At 35.4% G+C, this 19,439-nt stretch overlaps 2 protein-coding genes across 2 annotated transcripts; both read right to left on the minus strand.

Annotated features, from left to right (window-relative positions):
- Positions 1-4,127: 4,127 nt before the first annotated feature.
- LOC141605376 (cytosolic sulfotransferase 5-like) lies at positions 4,128-5,695 on the minus strand. The gene has a single exon (XM_074424100.1). The coding sequence runs from the start codon at positions 5,655-5,657 to the stop codon at positions 4,383-4,385; it is 1,275 nt and encodes a 424-aa protein (XP_074280201.1). The 5' UTR covers positions 5,658-5,695; the 3' UTR covers positions 4,128-4,382.
- A 1,648-nt stretch (positions 5,696-7,343) lies between these two features.
- LOC141605377 (UDP-sugar pyrophosphorylase) lies at positions 7,344-18,880 on the minus strand. Its single transcript, XM_074424101.1, has 17 exons — positions 18,437-18,880; positions 18,001-18,105; positions 16,650-16,766; positions 15,451-15,591; positions 14,943-15,042; positions 14,227-14,354; positions 14,073-14,144; positions 13,834-13,898; positions 13,047-13,107; positions 12,224-12,341; positions 11,105-11,229; positions 10,266-10,342; positions 10,049-10,154; positions 9,907-9,966; positions 9,305-9,385; positions 8,727-8,966; positions 7,344-7,809 (listed from the first exon to the last, which is right to left on the minus strand). The coding sequence occupies exons 1-17, from the start codon at positions 18,533-18,535 to the stop codon at positions 7,642-7,644; spliced, it is 1,863 nt and encodes a 620-aa protein (XP_074280202.1). The 5' UTR covers positions 18,536-18,880; the 3' UTR covers positions 7,344-7,641.
- Positions 18,881-19,439: the final 559 nt, after the last annotated feature.

Consider the following 19,439-nt stretch of genomic DNA (forward strand, 5'->3'; position numbering starts at 1 on the left):
TCTAGACCCTCCAGTATAATTGGAAATCACCACCAATTATACCCCTAGAGTAACCCTCTAAATTATTGTAAGAGAAGACCCGTTATACTGCCTCACACACTCAAACCCGGTTGAACCGTTACCCGAATCCCAACCCCTTGTTTATTTGTGTGAGTACCTTACAAATACCGTAAGGCCTGCCTTATACTCCACCAAATTCCAGTGAAGTATAATACCAAAGAGCTGCTTACAATTTCGATGTAGAGCACTCTTTGTTTCCTTCCCTCTGCCAAAACCAATGAAATGCACCAGGTATTTATACTACCTTGCACTAAGCTTGAGCCACCAAACTTGACAAAAGCAAACACACAAAACGTGCTTTTCACCAAACTCCAGCATTGCATGCTTATACAATGTCAACTTTACAAAAGTGGACAAAGTGGACGGCCACTTTAATAATAGTATGGCTACTATTAAAACATGGACCACATGGAGAAACCTTGGGTGGGACCCAACACTTGTCTAGGCTCGAAATAATTATTAGTGTTTGTGATTGTGATTGTGATTGTGATTGTGATTTTGATTTTGATTTTGTTGTTAATCAGACACTAATAACCTAAATGTCGGCCTAGTTTCCACTTCGATAATCTTCGTGGACTACTCTTGTCGGTGATATGTATAAGCCATATAAATATAGTCAGTTTCTTCTGAATTTCTGTCGTTTATTTCATACTCTCTCCATTCTGGTCATTTATTGTCTTATTTTATTTGGAAGTGTCACAGTTAATTGTTGTCATTTCTATTTTCGGAATGCATTTGATTAGCAATTTGAACTTTCACACTCAATTTAGTCCACTTGTCATTTAATGATTGATCTCATTTTTTCCTTGGTCTTTATGCGAAAACCAAAGAACAAACAATTAACCGAAACGCTATTATCATAGAGTTGGGAAAAGTATATATATTATGATTTCATTAGCTATTATCATAGAGTTTATATAGCACACTTAGGTAGGTTATAGATAAAGTACGATATAAATGCTAGTTTATGAATTATGAACCAACCCTAGTACGTTGCACATATCTCTCTTTTAACATTTATCAACATACTAAAGTGCTAAAATAACTTTTAGAGTAACATGGTGAATTTTCACATAATTTGGAAAAACTTTGCCATACAATGTTACTTCATAAAAAATATTTGTTTTTTTTTTCGATAAATAATGTTACTACAATTTAGGTACAAAACAAAACATATACTCTGTAATATATTTCAAACCATAAAGTAATATATTTCAAATTAATGGAATATCAAGACATACATCAATTAAATTTGAATACACCACAAAACATCAAAGTGAAATATTTCAAGTTAATAATAGAAACGAATAAAAAAGTTACATAGAGTTACATAGGTAAGAAATCAAAATGAGTTGTAGACTATCATAACGTTAGGCCACTGGATCTTCTCACTACCTGAACGATCCAGTACCATTTTTTAACAAAGAGAAGAGGGTAAGTTGGTAATTACACCGTGTTCTATCATCATTTACTCTTTGTTAAAAGAAATACTGAACCTCCGATTATATATTGGAGAGAATCTGACCTCAATTACATAGTTGTGTGAGTCCATGACAGCACACTCAAACGTATGCATAATGCATTAATGCACGCATGGCGCACTATTTCACTTTCCTATTCTAACGTTACGTTTATTTATGCCAAAATCAAAGATAAACAGATAATCGAGATGAATAGAGTAATTAAATTGAAATTTAATAAAATCTTAGGACCACAAATTCACAATTTAGCATTATAACTAACAAAGCATGAACTATTAAAAAAAGTTGACGCATGTGACAAAGAATGAAAGGAGTTGTAAACCATGACGGCACGTTGGTGCTTTTGCATGCATGGTGAACTGTTTTACTTTCTTATCGCAAAATCCTTGATTGCTCTTTATGTACTGTAGTAATAATGAGCTCCATCTTCATTCGTCTAATTGTTTACACAAATCATCCTTGTAATACATTCTGTAATAAAATTTCCATTTATTCCTATTTATCACTTTCATCAGATTATATAAGCTATTATACAATTTGTACATCTATTATCGTACAAAAGTTTTGTTGGGGATGAATTGGTGCGTCGTGGCCCTACATACGAAATCAAATTAAAGGGGCAATTTATGATTTGAATAATGACTGATTAGCGCAAGAAAAACGGTTTTTTTTTTTAAGTATTTTGATCCTTATATTCGCTCCCAGTGGCGGAGCCACGATTTACGATTAGGGGGTGAATAATTTCAGCAGGGGTGAAAAGTAATGTTGTAACGTAAACTTGAAAAAAGAAAATCGGAATTTTAACTAAAATTTTCGAATTTTTCCATGGTCAGCGGGGGCGAGTGCGCCTGCTTCCCCGGGAGTGCGCATCGTCTGGACTAGCCTCTTTTCGGACATTTGATTTGCGGTGCCGGCTGGCAGCCCCAGTACCTTTCCTCTAAGGTATCCTCTCAAGAACTTTAGACTTTTAAGGCAAAACATCCCTTCCGAGGTAATTTTTTCGTTAGTTAAGCTGCCCTTTAGGGATTGTAAGAATTATGGGTTCACACTATTTGGCGTAGCTTGACTATAAGGACAGAAGAGTCAGAATCAAAAATAATTCCGCCATTGTTTGCCCCCAATTACACAAAAAACTCATCAATACCATGCAAGATTATCAAATTTAATTCTTGTTCTAATACTATATAAATATGATTACTAATATATACTCCCATTAGGAGCAGATATTGAATCTAATGATAATTTCTTTTACAATGAATTTTTACGTCCAATTAGAAATATTTTAAAATTTGAAGATGGGAAAATTCGAAAATTTTAACTAGCCCTAGCTGGGATCAAATGCATTAGGCTAGTTAAAATGGGAAGATTATCATTTGATCCCATTTGATCCCAATCGGAATTTTAACTAAAATTTGGAGATTATGCGAACACAAAGACCCAACCTATTGTCTCTTGTGTTTATCCATCACGATTACTTTCATAAGATTACAAACTATTTCCCTATTACTTTCGGTCAGACAAGTCATTGGAATAGTCGAATTGCTTGTTCCATTCACAATCAGTACTGATTGTTTTTTAGATCAACAATTAACGAAAATAGTTTTATACTTTTATTTGATACGGAGTATAAACCAACAGAATAATTTTAACCAACAAAACTATTAATCTATCTATCTATCTATCTATACTAAATAATAAAACAACAACCACCACCACAATTTTTTCCCTCCAAACTACTCATATCTTTATTTCCATTGAAAATTAGTGTTCCTAAAATAATTCCTAAATTGGAGCTCTTTATCAAGAAAAAACAAATCTAAATTTGTATACTCATTCTTAAAAGTTATATACTTTCAATATTTTCTAAGTTATACTTAGCATTAAATGACAATATTTTTGATATGGTCCAACTTATACTTTGAAAAATTGTAAAAACTAAATTTATTTTAATAATTATTTTTTAATCATGTTTATGATTTAAAAAACCATGACTAAATAAAACTTACAGTATTATTTATTATTCCGTTTTTTATACATTGAAAATAAATACTCCGTATTATATAAAGTAAGTAATAATTATTAATGATTTAGTAATATTTAACATACATTAACATAAACTTATTTTCAATCAATCAGGTCGAACGTGTCGGGTTTAACCCTGAAATCACGAGTCATTAAGAGTCGTGGATTGTTCGGGTCGGATTAAATTCTAACATTTTAATTGTAATACGTGATTGCTGCTGTTGGACGGGTTACAAAAATCGTCATACCACTGATTTTGTTGTCTTACGAATCTTTATTGGTGTAATTAACCGCCGAGACACTCAGTAAACATATGATAAGTTAGGTTCAAAAAGATCGACAAAAATGTTCAAGATAGTTTCTGAAGTAAGAAGTTTCAAGTTGATGGAAAAAATATTAATTTTGCTATAAATTTATAAGTCAAAATTTCTAAGTCAAATTTTTAAACGATTTTATTTGTACCCGTGCAACTTTGCATGGGTATTAAACTAGTTCAAACTAACTAAAATCCATTTTTAAGAAATACACACTATAATCTTATTAATTATTATCACAATCTCACAATTCCTAAAGACAATCCAATAAACCAAGAAACATCACACCTTTATAGAAATTAGTGAATCTTGTTACTACAAGTTTCAAATCTTAGAACACCCAACTTAAAATCACACACTGTTTATTATACTTGACATTCATACCTCATTAAAAAAAGGAAAAAAAAATAGCTAAGCACCCAATGTGCAATTAATCTTGCTTATAACCGTTATAAGTTAAAACGAAGAAATGATATGCACCATCATCCCTAAGAACAGTGTTGATTTAGATGGTACACTCTTGTTGTAAATTATTCTCATTTAACAACGGGTGTGAACAAGAATTTGTGCCCAATTTGAAGGACAAACCAACATCATCCAAATAATTTTTCATGAGGTTTTTCATTCTTTCTTCCATGGTAGAATTGAAATAGTTGGTCCAATCACCCACCTCACCTTTCCTAAAGAAAGTCTTGTTATCAATAACCTTGTTCATAATCCCACTCTTATTAACCTCCAATTCCTTAAGATTATTAATGCTACATAATTCAATTATCTCCTTAACAACACCATCATTTTCCTCTTGGGGAGTAAATGGCACACCCACAAATTCAGCCAACTTCTTTAAATGAACAATAGGATCGTCCTTCAAATCCTCGTACTTCAGAAACAACACCTTATTCGGAAGCTCTAGGCTTTGTTTCCAATACCCTAGAACATGTTCAAAAAAGGGTCCACATAGGATCTTCCCTTGACAAAACTCTTCAAAATATTCTTCTATACTAGGAAGCTTAAAATCTTCATTTATCGACATATTCTTCATCATTTTCGGGAAGAAATGCCAATGTGACACGAAGGTGTCCATAGGGTTTCTCCCAATGTACAAAATCTTACTCTTAGATGACCTTATTGACTCCGGTAAGGAGTCATAAGGCAAGTGGGTGTGTAGTAGCCTCGGCGAAGGGAGTTCATCAAGTTGGTGATGGTTAGGGTAAGCAAGGTGCTCACCATACACACTTATTTCTAGATGGTACACAAGTTCATGAGGATTATGGGTAAGTAAAGGGCTTTGTGTAGGTTTGAAATCGACACGATTGACTACAGAATATAGTAAGGATTTGAGCCAAGTAGTGCCGGTTTTAGGGAGGCTAGCTATGATTAAGTCAGTGTCTTTAGCTTGAAAGTGTCTTTGGAAAGTAAGGATTTGCTCAAGGACACGGTTTGAACCTAAGGCACACCAAAATCCTTGGTATTTTAGTGCTTCAAATTTAGTACCCATGAAGGTTGCCTTAGGAAGACATTGCCTTAGTTTTTCTACTTCATCTTTTAAGGCTACTTTGTGTTGTTCTTTTTCTTCTTCTTCTTGGGCTTTGTTTGGTGTCAATGTTGAAGTGTGTGTTAGTTTGTGTTCTTCTTCTTCTTGGGGTTTGTTTAGTGTAATTGTGGAAGTTTGTGTTAGTTTGTGTTCTTCTTTTTCTTTTTCTTGGATTTTGTTTAGTGTTATTGTGGAAGTGTGTGTTAGTTTATGTTCTTCTTCTTCATGGGGTTTGGTTGGTGTCATTGTGGAAGGGTATGTTAGTTTATGTTCTTGGTTTGGTCACAATCTATCAACTTATATATACACATCATGATCATGATTGGGATTTAACTTTTAAAAATGACACTTGTAGGCAGATTTTTTGTCCCACTTTTACCTTTTAACATATTATTTATGACAAAATAAAATATTATAACAAATATATATACTTATTGATGTGTTAGAAGGTAAGTAATGTGACACATAGAATGGGACACCAAATAAAACAGGGGATTCCTACCGACTTGTAGGTTTGGACTAATGGAAAGTATTTGTAAATTTTTCTATGCATATGTTTCCTCTAAAAATGGTTTTAGTTAAAGTAAATAATTGTAAAATTTTATCTTCGTGACAACAACAATACCCTAGTGTCTTAATGACTCAGGAAAATTACAGGGTAAGGAGGGTTCGGATGTACATAATCTTATTCTTGTGTTAACAACACAAAGAGAATACTTATTTGTGTAATTAAGTAGAAAAATCACTATCCTTATAAGTATTTTTAAATGAGCCAAGATAAAAATTACGTTAAGAACCGTATCAAAGAACTGTTATTTCACGATAGAAAGAAAAGCGTTGACTGATCTACTTTAGTATGCCACAGAAGCAAAAAATAAAAAGAGTCCTTGGCTAAATTGGAATAGTTACTAAATGATCACAAATAATACCAAAAAGCCACTCCATAATTACCGAACAAGGTGTATATTATTCATGGTAAAATAATACCATGAGTAACAATAGAGAAAAAAAAATCATTTACCAAAATGGTTTTTAGCAATAATAAACGGCTACGAAAAATATAGGTGGTGTCTGTATTTTTCAAGTAAATTAGTTTTCTTTTATTATCTCTCGAAAAGAATTTGCAACATTTTTCGTTCTAGTCAAAATCATTTAAATTTACTATGTTATCTCACGCAATCACGCTGACAAAAAATAAACAAAGTGAAATTGGCATTGTATCATTTTTACTCGAATAGGGTCTCAAGTTCGATAAAAACCTTTCTTTACGGCGGTTAAAATAAAAGGTCTCAGATTCGAATCATTTTAATCTACCAAAAAGATGTCTTAATCAATTGGTTAAGACAGAGATATTGTGGAAAATAAGTTTCTCCCCCTCCCCTCTATTATAATGCCACTAAGTATTGATTCCTTAGAAAAAAAAAATTTTACTTGAATTAAAGTAACCTTGTGAATATAATGCCACCATCTTTTATTTGTGTGATTATAAGGGTGGACCATTTTGGTGGCAAGAAGTGACGGTCATCATCATTCACCTAAACTAGTACCAGTAAAACTTTAAAAGTCAAATCATGCACTCCATTAAAATCCAATGTTTATACAAGTTGGGGTGGTAGAAGTTTTTAGTTGGATCAATAAAAAGTCATGCCGAAAACGGATCACATTTCCACACAAGCTTTAAGACAGAATAAAATGTGATCCATTTAAAATGAAAATGTAACCATTTTTAGATAAAAAGTTATCAGAACAATTTTCTAAGTTATATAATAGTTTGTATTAAAATGGTTACATTTATCGTTAAAATGGCAAAATTTGGCCCGTCTTGTCAGTCTTCAAATCTGTGTAGTTGGACATATTTTCAGTTTCTATTGCACCTCGACTCGACTCAACAACTTTGGACATTCTGTCTTGATATCCTAACAAACCTTTAATAAGAACCTCTCAAAAACGTCGTTTTTATGGACAAGATAAAATTCAATGCCAAAATGTGTACAAAGATTGTCATGAGCTTTTATTATACATAGTTGAGAAATAATTAATTATAACTCTCGCTTAACTATAATCTACAATAAGTAAATTGAAAAAAAATAAAAATGATGAAGTCTGCTACAAAAACACCTTTACATTCATGTTATCATTGTGGGAAATCCTAAACCCACAAGACCACAGGTGATTTAAAAATGTTTATTTGTACTGCCGGTGAATCAGTTCAAGCTATTATGGTGATTGATCAAGGTTTCAAACTGTATTTACCAGGTTCGACGAAATTCCCTTCAAGCTGCTCTACCTTGTTTATCTTGAACCCTCTGATTCTTATCTCTTCAGGTAGGGTTTCATCTTTATAATCAACATTTTCCAGGATCCAACCAGAGTTTTGCACTGAGCCTTCAACTTTCACCTGTTTAAGTCAGACAGTAACAACATATCAATTTCAATAATCACATAAACTTATATGAGACAGTCTAAATCAATTAACCGGACAGCTAAATGATTATATCATTGTCGATGTGAAGAAAATGTTCGTGACGAGATTTCTTTTCCATTATCTAGTAGAGCCAGCGGTTTACTATTCTTTAGCTTTGTTAAAAAGTATACTCCGTAAGTGTTATTTTATCCGTCTCTTGAGATTGTGTCTTCTAGTTGTGCTAACTCCCTAGTCCAGCTGAAACAATCAAGTAAGGATCACCCTTTGACAATTGTGTTTTCTTCTACGGGATGATGATGTAATAATCTCACTTATCTGTGGGAATAAGGGAGAGTAATGCAATGAAATTATTAAGCCGTCTCATTCTCATACACTTTTGGAGGCCTGTTTCGAGATTGATATAAAGTACAGTCAATCAAAGGTAGAATGGGAACTCTTGAAAATGATCACGCAAAGGAGCCATGAAGAAACAAACTTGGGCATACACAAAGACAGGTGATAAGTCTACGTCTTGGATGGATAGATTGAGCAATGAGCATGAAGAATGGATTAGAAGCTAGTATAGCCTGATATAAGGGATGAAGAACGGAAAATTATGAAGTACTTCGTAGCTATGAAGAATCAAACCCACGAGTACTTGAGTGGAAAGTTACTTAAGAGGGAGCCAGCCACCAAGGAAGAAGGGGACGAGTGGACGAATGTAACTCCATATTCTTTATTCGGGCCTGGATAAACCTGTTCTTACCCGGTCCTGGACATTATTTATGATATCTCTAATTACAACTTCGTTAATGACAACCCTACGCCTTGAATGGATGCGGTGGGCAAATACGCAAAGCAGTTTACAAATTCCAGGAGAAGGATAGACGTGCAAGAAAATAAGTTCATACCTCAGCCTCATCAATAGAGTCCACGAGAAGAGCTCCATCCAATGCAAGTCCCTCAATGAAAACATTTCGGCCTTTGATTACCATGGTAGACTTCTGAGAAACTGAGCAACTTCCGCTAATTTTCCTTTTCACGTCCGAATATGTCAGTGCCCATTTTGGTTTCCATACAATACGAGGCCATACCTCAACTTCTTGTCCGTTAAACACTTGCATCACTGGGTCCGCAACTTGAACACCGACCTAGGCAAGTAAAATGCGAAGAGGAAAAATCAGTATTATATGTAGCATGTGCGGCATGATAAGACTTAAGTGTATTAAGTGGCCAAAATTATCGTACTTTCTCATATTCAACCCATCAATGAAGAAGTAATATCAAGATAATCACAAATTCTCATTTGTGACGGGCATATCCGTTGCAAGCTTGCGACGGGCCAAATACAACCCACGTGGGGAGATAAGACAAAAGCAAATTGTCTAGGGAGTAGCATTCTCTTGTCTTATCTACCAATGTGGGTAGTATTTGACCCGTCACAAGGGAGACTTGCTGCAAGATAATACATGGTCAACAAGATAAGTACCTTTTTCAAAATAAGACTGTGGGCCCTGTAGATAGCCATTTCACCGGAAGTTGCACTGTGGTAAGGATTGCCTTTTGGAACCTTTGTACAAGACAAAATAAAAACATGATATATCTCTTCATACTTGAAGATAATGGATACTGCAATATATTTGAAAGCTAAAACAAGGAAGGCGGAGAGTTATACAATGAAAACTCTAACACCTAACTAGCGCTTAGTGTTACAGCATTCATTTTTGTGTAGCAAACCTGCTGAAAAGATGTGAAAATTTGAAAATAGTATGGTCCACGTCAATGAGAAAAAACCAAAAGTAGGGAGTCATGGTTGCGTTGATTATTTGCAATCCATCGTCGTCAGCATCACCATGCAATATCTCAAAACATCTTTGTTAAATTGTTCATAGATCCCTCTCTAACTAAGACACATTTTTTATGCATTCCTTTCCTCACAATTAGAGGTATGCATGCAAAGGAATGGTAAGCTGTATGATGATCTTTTTATCATCTTAGCTCAATTGTCAACAATAAAAAGAATACTAGTAAAATCATCTTAGTGAAATGTATGTAACTCCCGCATAAAACTATAAGATACAATCTGTATACCTTTGCAGCATCCTCAGGGTTGTTTTTCACCGGGGCATAAGCAAGCCATATGTCCATTACCTGAATCAACCGACAATTTATATAAGATATGTTGCTAAGGGTCAATTGGTAACAAGACTAAGCATCAGCAAACCCCACTTACCGTAAAGCCAACCCTCGCCGTTGGAGGCAATGTCTGTGGATAGTCTTGCATCATACATTCTAACCGGGTAGAAGACTTGAATGAAGTCTTTGTAGCATCCTTGTACCTTGAATTAAAAGTAAACTTATTTAACTACCTTCCCAGGTACCACAAAGCCACACCATCGATAACAGAGTAAGTTGAAGCATGAAATATAAGTCAATTATAAGAAAATTACTTTGGGTTCACAAACTCTTTGATGCCGCCACCTGTCTTCTTGAGTTCCTCAATGTAAGATTCAAGTTCCAGAATTAACTGCATAATCATAATCATATCATAAGACTTATGGTCAATTCGATGGTGCATTCTTAAGGACCCTTTCCCAACTCCACTTTTTACCCCCACACCACGGTAAAAAGCCAGGACAAACATAAATGGACACATGCTCACAAATACAATAATAAACACACAACCAACCAAAGGATTATGCAGTATCAAGATCATATCACTGAGAATAGGTTTGATACTTTTGTACATAGCACAATAGCAGTTCACTTTACTGTACGTTTTTTTTTCCAGGATAATTTACTTGATTTTGAACAAAAAATTGCTGATTCCAAAACCACAAGGTTTTCAGGATTCTCTATAAACATTTCATTTTGTCCCTAAGACACTCCACAAGATTTTACAGTATTACTCAAAAAATTATAAAAGTAAGATGTCGTCACATAAGAATACATACAACAGAGAACTATCAGCACAAGCCAACATAGAGGACCATAACCCCAAGCTGACAATCTATAACCATTGTAATATTAAATCTCTGCTTCGGTCACGGTCAGCAAAGGTTGTCACGGCCTAATCTAGCTAAATGCAGTAAAAAACGGTCGCAAAGATCTTCAGAGCCTTTGCAAAAGATTCACATCTTAGTGCCGGGTGTCGCAAACTTCATTCAATATCGAGATAAAGGATAAACATTCATCGCAGCCAAATGCAAGAAAAAAAGTAGAGGAAAAACTAATGGTAAAAAGAGCTTAGAAGTTGATTAGTTAAAAAGCTGTTAAATTTGGGATTCACCTGATTAATATTTCCAGGGAAAGGTGAAAATCCAGTTTCACAGTTGACATCTCCATCAGGATTAATAGTTGCTCGTAGTAGTGGATCAAGTTGATTGTACTCCACGTTGATCACCATGGCCCTTCCTACAGTTCATCTTAATTTCAGCTAAAAGGGCTCAAAGAAAATAGCAAGGCATATATTACTCTACAATCAATGACAGTGATATTTACAGGAATGGCATATATATAACTGAATCTAAGAAAAGTGGATTAACCATGGTAAGATATGACTAAATTTCTAGTCCAAAGCCCAAACATTTAAGCTGACATTGGTATTACAGCTGCGTACTTCATTATGTTTTATTACTCCATAAAACAGAATGAAGAGAAAGAGAAAAACACAAGGATATTACTACAAACATACACAACCTGTTTTTTGGTTTATGGGGAAGCTAATATTGTAGTCAAGCACCTTGCAACTACAAAATTAAGTATGTGTTTGGCCTAGCTTGTAAAAGTGTTTTTGGACTTAAAAACACTTTTTGGCCAAACACATCATTTTCTAAAGTTAAAAAAAATTCTCAAAAGCTAAAAATCCATTTTTTTGCCCATAAAAATAGAAGCATCAATTTGGTGCTTCTGTTTTTGAAAAACACTTTAAAAAATTAAGCTCGAAAACCAAAAACTCATTTTTGAGAATTCAGGCCAAACATGCTCTAACTTATTCCCTCAAAGGCTCTCACCCATAATAGGATAGGGGGTCAGACGTAACCAGTCTTACCACTGTGATGAAACATACACAGCTTTCCAAATGACCCATGATGAGAATAGCAAGAGAATTGCATCATCTCAATTTATAGTTCATAATACAGGAAATACAACAAATAGAGGCACTATATTCCACCGTACACAAAAGCCAAAGTAAAGAGTTTTTAACCCCCTCGAAAATGGAAATAAAATTGACAAATAAATCAGAGTATTAGACAGAGGGAATTTCAGTTTAAAGAAAGAAAATTAGAAAAGCAATTCACAGCATATGGAAGTGATCTCATGTGGATTCATACTAGAACCAAAAAGATTGACTGATCAAATGATAGGAATGGAAATAATGATAACCCAATACAAAATATCAACTTACCATCATTATGTGTGAGCTTAGCAATTCCACCAATAGCTTCTTTTGCTTTACGTGGAACTGCAAGAGAATTGACTTGGTATTGCTTGGTAGCACTGACCCCCAATGATGCCGGAATGGCCTGAAGAAGCACAAATTTTAAACTTGAATCAAAGTAATCAAACTAGTTTATCTGAAAGCATATAATGTCGCTCAGAGCATGAACTCAACAATGGAGCTCAGAGCATCAGGTGCTTTATCAGGCATGCATGTTCGTGCAATATAGAAAAAAAAAAGTACAAAACAGTGAAAACACAAGTACAATAGGTCAATAACTCAGTCTGCTGAAAATAACATAACCAGTTTGATGGTTAGATATAATTGAGGGGATAAGGAATCAAAACATCATTAACATTTTCAAGATTATTTCTGATTGCACAAGATTCAACAATCCAAAGGTCATACATTGCAAAGTAGCAGCACGTACAAAACAAACCCTAAAAGACAATCACCAGGCGAAAATCCAAAAACTTTAATCAAGATATAGAACATTATGCCACCCATCCTTCAATAAGTTTATCAGATTCAGCACTATATAGGTTAGTAACACGATAGCTAGAGCCACATCCAAAGTAAAACCTAAAAAATATGAGCATAACACTCTCAATATATCAATAAATATTTACATATAACAAGTTCCTTGAATCAAGAACAATAGGCCAGTGCCCAACAGAGTCTCTGCATAATCAACCTAGAAACTTGGAATTATTACAACACAGCTTCACAGGAAATAATCCATTTTGCTAGGTAAATTACTTTTGTGTAGCGTAGGACTGTGTATACCAACCTTAAAGAGCAGTCCGTTTGTATCTTGGAAGAACAAAACCCACTTTACACCAGCACCGTGCCTGATTACAATGCAAATTCCAAAAGAATTATAAAAAAGAGTTCCTCAAAAGATTAAAAGAAGAAACGGAATGGCATATGCATGAGCAGGATTCTGAAAGTCAATGTCATATCATTAGTCATAAAGAGCACTTGTCATCAGGGCGGATCTGTGTTTAACAGCATGAGGAGGATTTTCTAAGATGGGGTGTGGTGGCCATGGGGGGTGGGGGTGGGGGTTTCAAATTGGGTGAAGGCGGTGTGTCCGGGGTCTCGTGGGGGTTGCGGCGCCTGCGGCTATCGAGGGAACATGATGGCAGGCAGCCAGGCAGTGACGGAAAGTGGTAGTGGGGAAGAAAGTGGGCGGGTGATGGTCGTTGCTTGGATAAGTGGGGAAAGAGAAAAGGAAACCTTGGCAAGTGCGAGGTAAGGATGTAAAGGACTTTGGGAGTAAGGGAATGGGATGAGAAAATGCGAGAAACAAACACCAATAAAGGGTATAACTATTTTTCTTTCCCTTACCCTTTCCTAGCACGCCATAACCAAACGACCCCTTATAATTGTCGGATTAGATTCTTATGAGCTAATCAATGGGACATCGGAAAGAAAATTTTCTGGGTCAACCACCGCATGGCGTGCAGGCAATGAACATCAAACAGGAAGCCAATAGCATTTAGGTTCAGTGATCGATTGGAGGTGTACAGATAGAATATGAACCTATAATAAACAACTGAATTTCAAAGCTATACCATTTGCTTAGAAGACCACTGGAATACAGAAGAGAATGTACATCACCGTGGCCATGAGGTTTTGTCTGCCACAAACAGCAGCAAGAAAATTCAGCACAAGAGATAAACAGCGTAAGAACTCAAATAAACAATTTATTATATCCAAAAGAAAATGTTTTAAGAAATATAATAAAGTTGTTTATTTCTTTAATCTTTAAAGACAAAAAATATTGCTTCGTGACTCTGAGTATAATAAGCACCTGGATTCTGTACTTGTTTTGTGGATCCACTGCAAGCCTGGCATCATTATCAGCTAAGCAAGCTACTTTTTCCTAATAATGACAACAAGTGAGCTATGTATACGAACCAGGATTAGTATTTAAGATCTCTACAACAACCAAACTTTGGCATCACCTGCTTTAATAGTGTTACTTGTGTTGGCTTCATTCCAAAATAACCATTGGACTCTAGCAGTGTCAATGTGCGTGTATGTGTATCATCAGATGTCATAATAGCAAAAGGAATCTCCTTTCGAGGTTCACCTGCAAGTACAAACAACAATAGTCTCAAAATGAGAGGAAATTATCGCGTCAGTTTAATGCACATACTCATTCAGGAACATTTTGCTGGATCCCATATCTTGGTGTGTTAACCAGGTTTGTTGTTGTAGTTGTTAAGGTCAATGCAGTCCGCGTAGATATTGCGAAGCTATCTTGAGTTAATCATATGCCCCCAACACAGATTAAATGGCCTAGCTCCTGTTCTCCTCATCCCGACATGTGTATTGCTTTCTCATCACCTTATACTTAGCCCTAATTGTCTTTGGCAGTCTAATATAAAAGCTATTCTTCTCTATGGCTTCTCCTAGAATATTAAGTCATCCATTTGACAGATTACAGCATAACAAAAAATACAGCAGTGGCAAATTAAATAATGGCAACTTTCTTACTGAAAACAAAAATTTCAAGGAAAAATAAAAGATCTCTATATGAGATATCATTTAGCCAACCACAACAAATAAAGGAAACTGAATACGTAAAACAACCAGAAGCTTCTAAAAAACTGTATGAAATTATGCCACCAACATCTGATAAAAGAAACAGCAGTTGTCCTTGTTTTGTGTTACGAACCTTCTGCCAGGCTACAGCTAGCTTCTTGAAGGGCCAGAATATACTCTATGTATAACTGCAAGAAGCATGTTCCAGTAGTAGTTTCAGACGGAAGAGCAACCTGCAGTCAACGAAGATCAGTATGATGATTCCAAGGTACTAAATATAATTCTCTTAATCTATAGATGTGACATAAGGCAAACACAAGCTACCCCACAAAGAAAAAGGGGAGATGAAAAAAGTGGACGAAATCTTATGAGAATTAAGGGGACAAAATAAAGATGGCACTTTTTCAACACCCCTCAAGTACTGTAGAGAGAATGATAGCTGGAATTCACACCCTAACAATGGTGTCAAAAACTTCAAGCAAATTCTGACGTATGACCGACTCAGCAACACAATTTAAGGTGTTTGATAATACTTGCAGTTAGCAGATGCAAACCCAATAAATTTCCTGTATTTTTACTTTTCATTTAATGATTGGTGCGGGAAAAGGGATGTACACCAAAAATACTGAAATATTAATCACCTTAATTCCATTGTATCCTAAACGTTCACCAAGTCCACCAGCAACAAGAACAAATGCAGCATTTTTCGCTTCTTTGAGCCCTGTCTCCTCATACTTGATGAAGCTTTCATCAGCAAATGTCAGATTTTCGCCCGTTGGAACCTACATGAAAACTTCCACATATCAAATAGATCCCTTACAAATGAAGACACAGTCACACAAATAACATCGATAACCTACCGAGGGTTTCCGGTGATTTTTCCAGTAACTAGAATAATCTTAACATCAACTAGAAATAGAACTTAAATTCCTAGTCAATATTGAGTTCCATATCCAAATTTTCAGGATAACCTACAGTCTCACATTTGTGTTTATCTTTGATGTACATCGATGTGTCTAAGAAGATTGAAATGTAGCAGGAGAACTTAAATTCCTGGTCAAATACTGAGTTCAATATCCAATTTTTCAGGATAACCTACAGTCTCACATTTGTTTTTATCTTCGTTGTAAATTGATGTGTCCAATATATACCAGTAACGAAAAGGAGAACTTCACTGAAAAATCACCAATTACCATCCAAAAATAAAAAGGAGAGAAAAGGAGGCAAGACTAGGAAGAATTCCGCATTCTCAAATGTCAAATAAAAAAAAATTAACAGTTATATAAAGAAAAAACATCATACGTGAAAAGCAAAAACCAAGGACTATTTAAATCACAGCAGTCATCAATGTTGAGCAAGTAGAGATGGCTCACATACCTACTTTTTTCAACAAAAGACACATATTCGAGAAGACGCAATACAGTGCCTAACAAGACCCTCTGATACCTTATTTGCTCCATTTAATTTATCACCCAAATATTAGACGTTATGGTTCACATATTTCTTGCGCTATCTTGCTACTCTTTCTTAAGTCATGGGTAGATGAAAATGAAGTAACTGCAACAGCAGCAGGGACCACTCAGAATTACAGTCATGGTCCCGATGAAGAGGTTCCGGAAGATCTGATGCTCCTAACAAGTCCACGACAGTTCAAAAGGACGTGTTCTAGAAAGGGAAGTGAATAGTAATGTGGTAAACTGAAAAGCAAGTAAAAACGTAAGCAAGGAAACTTTTGAGAAAGTGTCCATACAAAAGTTAAATTCCTCAGCTAAGGATGGCAGATCACTGTCTGAAAGGAAACAATTTAAATCTCAACTCTACTGATACACTTGCAGCTTACCGAAGGAGTAAAGCCATCAAAGGGATTCTTTCCGGCCTTTGAATCTGTCAGGAGTTCTCTCGCATTTTTTATATACTGAGCTAATCCACCAGGGTAGCTAGCATCAAGGCGGGAAACCTGGAAAAAAGTGACATCAGTGATTTTTCACGATAATACAAAATTACTGCTGATGCAGCAGTTCAAGTAGCATGAGATTGCACATTCTTCTCTTTTTCCCAATAGACTTGAATATACTTGCAAATTTGTGGTACCAAAACTAGTTCCATGCTTTCTTTACATAAATTCTTTATGCCCGTGACAAAGCATTCATTCTAAAAGGCATTGTATGTGTTCAGAAAAGAGCATCATTCTCTTGCACAAAAGAAATAACCTTCATTTTTCTTCATTTTCCCGACATCATATGACCAAAAGCACTATTGTAAATATGACTGAAAAGGCCATTATGTTTCATACCCTTTCAAGTTTCAACCGAAGGGGAAAAGGGTCAAATCCACAGGATCAAGCCTATTAGAGTAATCTAAATGCTCCAACACTGTCATCTCAGAAACTACTCCCCTTTTCTTTCATACATAAGAAAGATGCGATATTGCGAAATTGAGTTTGGTTCAAACTAAGCATCAGTCTCGTTCAACCGCCCAACTATCTATCAGTTGTGTAATGACCGTTGTTTACATACCCAGTTCTACATTTTTGCAACTACATAAAAACAGCCTCTCTACTAAAGGCAATGTTACATAAATCTTGACCTCCTCTGACGCTATGCAGAACATGGCACCATTAAGGAATTAACCCCTACCATAGGTGTTATATTTCAATTTTCCTGAAATTGTATAGGGAGCTTCACACTGAAACCTAATTCTAAGTAAGTGCACATAATTTTCTTGGTTGAACACACAAAATGAGGATATTCAATTATCAGAAGCAAGTGTGTAAACAACTTCCACCATTTCGTAAACTCCTCAAAGAAGTCTATTTGCCATAATTTTGTTAAACAAACAGCCACATAGTTTCCTACTCAACAGGCTTTCAAATTGCAAATGACTTATTATGCGGCCAAACCCCCACTAACTCCCCCTACTTCGGACTTTCCAACAAACGACTAAAATCGATCAAGGATCCAAGTTCGAAGCTTGAGCTGTATTAGCATAACTTGGCAAAACAAATCTATATTTTCAACCAAAAAAAAACGATTTTTCATCAATTTCCAGGACCGACACCCCTGCTAGCCCCCCTCGCTCCACCAATGCATGAAATCAATCAATAGTCTATCAATCCACTTAATTGGCAAGATCACGCAACAATCTAACCAAATCGAAAATTAAAAACATTCAAAAAAAATTTACAAAATTACCTGATCAAAGAAGGCGATTTTCTGATCATCATCAATACCAGGTTCAGGCCACTCACCAAACAAATGACTCTGCTCCATTTCTATCAACACTTTCGCCAATTCCGCCTAATTTTTTAACCACAAGCATTACATTCACAGCAACAATCTAAACAACAAGGGCAACGAAATTGAATTTCGACATTTTGCAATTCCGATAGAAATTTAAACGACATTGAAAAATTCGACATAACGATTCTGCCTAATTTAAAACCACAACGATTACATCAGTTAAACATTTACGAGGTTGAATTTTCGACATTTTGCAATTCCGACTATTCAAAAACCACAATAATTACATCAGTTAAACATTAGAAGATCAATAATAAAAACAATTGATGATGCAAATGAGGAAATCGACAATGACGAGATGAAATCTAGAGCATAGAGAAGTACGAACATGCTGAGGAGAGAGAATTGAGATATTCTTATGAAGGTTAGGACATTCCGATATAGTGAGGTTAGCGAGTTGATCGGTGATAGTTGAAGCGGCAGCCATGGGACTGAGTTGACTCGGCGGCGGCGATTCACGAGTTCGGTGGTGTGTCGATGACGAACGGCAAAAGCGTGAGAGAGAGAGGATGATGGGATTCAGGAATATTCGAGAATGTTTTTTTGTTTTTGGTTTATTACATTAATTATTAATTAAATTTAGAATTAGATTTGGTGAAATGGGAAGATGGATGGAGATAGTTCCTCGGATTGGAGAGATGGAGGAGAGGGAGGAAAGGAGAGACGTCCGGTTAACGGTCACTATTATTGTAACTACCACCTTTTGCTTCTGTATATGGGACCGGGTGGTGATTGTTTTTTAGGGGGGAAAAATATTTCGTGTACCCTTAACTTTTTCACTTGCTGAAGACGGGTCGGAATAAGTGAAGGATAATGTCACTCACAAAACGGATAGGAGGGGATAAGGTGGAGCACCCCATGTGCTTCTCTCTCTCCTCTATTTAAGTCATTTGTGAGAGGAAATGGTATCCGTCACTCCAAAGTGACGGATACGTGCCGTCTTCAATGAGATTTTGTGTAACTTTTTTGTCTCTTTGGGATATTTTACATGGTACCCTTCAATTTTTCGACTTTTTACATGGTACTCCTACACTTTTTAAAACATACATGATACTCCTAATTATTGTCATTATCACTAACTGTACCCCTAAACTTTATTTTCCGTCAATTAAACTCAGTTTTAGGCGTTAAGTGATTACTTGAACGCGTAACCAAATTTGTCATTTATCATCCCATGACATAAGGACTTTATTAGGCTCAATATCTGTCTTTGGACGTGATAATTTGGCAGGGGATCAATAAATTTTCCATCAAAATTTTTTTAGCCATATATATATATATATATATATATATATATATATATATATATATATATATATATATATATATAT

This window comes from Silene latifolia, chromosome 10 (assembly GCF_048544455.1).
Source record: "Silene latifolia isolate original U9 population chromosome 10, ASM4854445v1, whole genome shotgun sequence".
Taxonomy (NCBI): domain Eukaryota; kingdom Viridiplantae; phylum Streptophyta; class Magnoliopsida; order Caryophyllales; family Caryophyllaceae; genus Silene; species Silene latifolia.

Bases quoted from the DNA above. Each gene is read 5' to 3' on its own strand.
- LOC141605377 (XM_074424101.1), bottom strand. From the start codon at position 18,535: ATGGCTGCCGCTTCAACTATCACCGATCAACTCGCTAACCTCACTATA. The intron at 15,043-15,450 runs GTGATTAATATT...CGTTGACTGCAG, and splicing joins TAGGATACAATGGAATTAAG to GTTGCTCTTCCGTCTGAAAC. The intron at 14,145-14,226 runs GTGATGCCAAAG...TGTCATTATTAG, and splicing joins AAGTAACACTATTAAAGCAG to GAAAAAGTAGCTTGCTTAGC.
- LOC141605376 (XM_074424100.1), bottom strand. From the start codon at position 5,657: ATGACACCAACCAAACCCCATGAAGAAGAAGAACATAAACTAACACAC.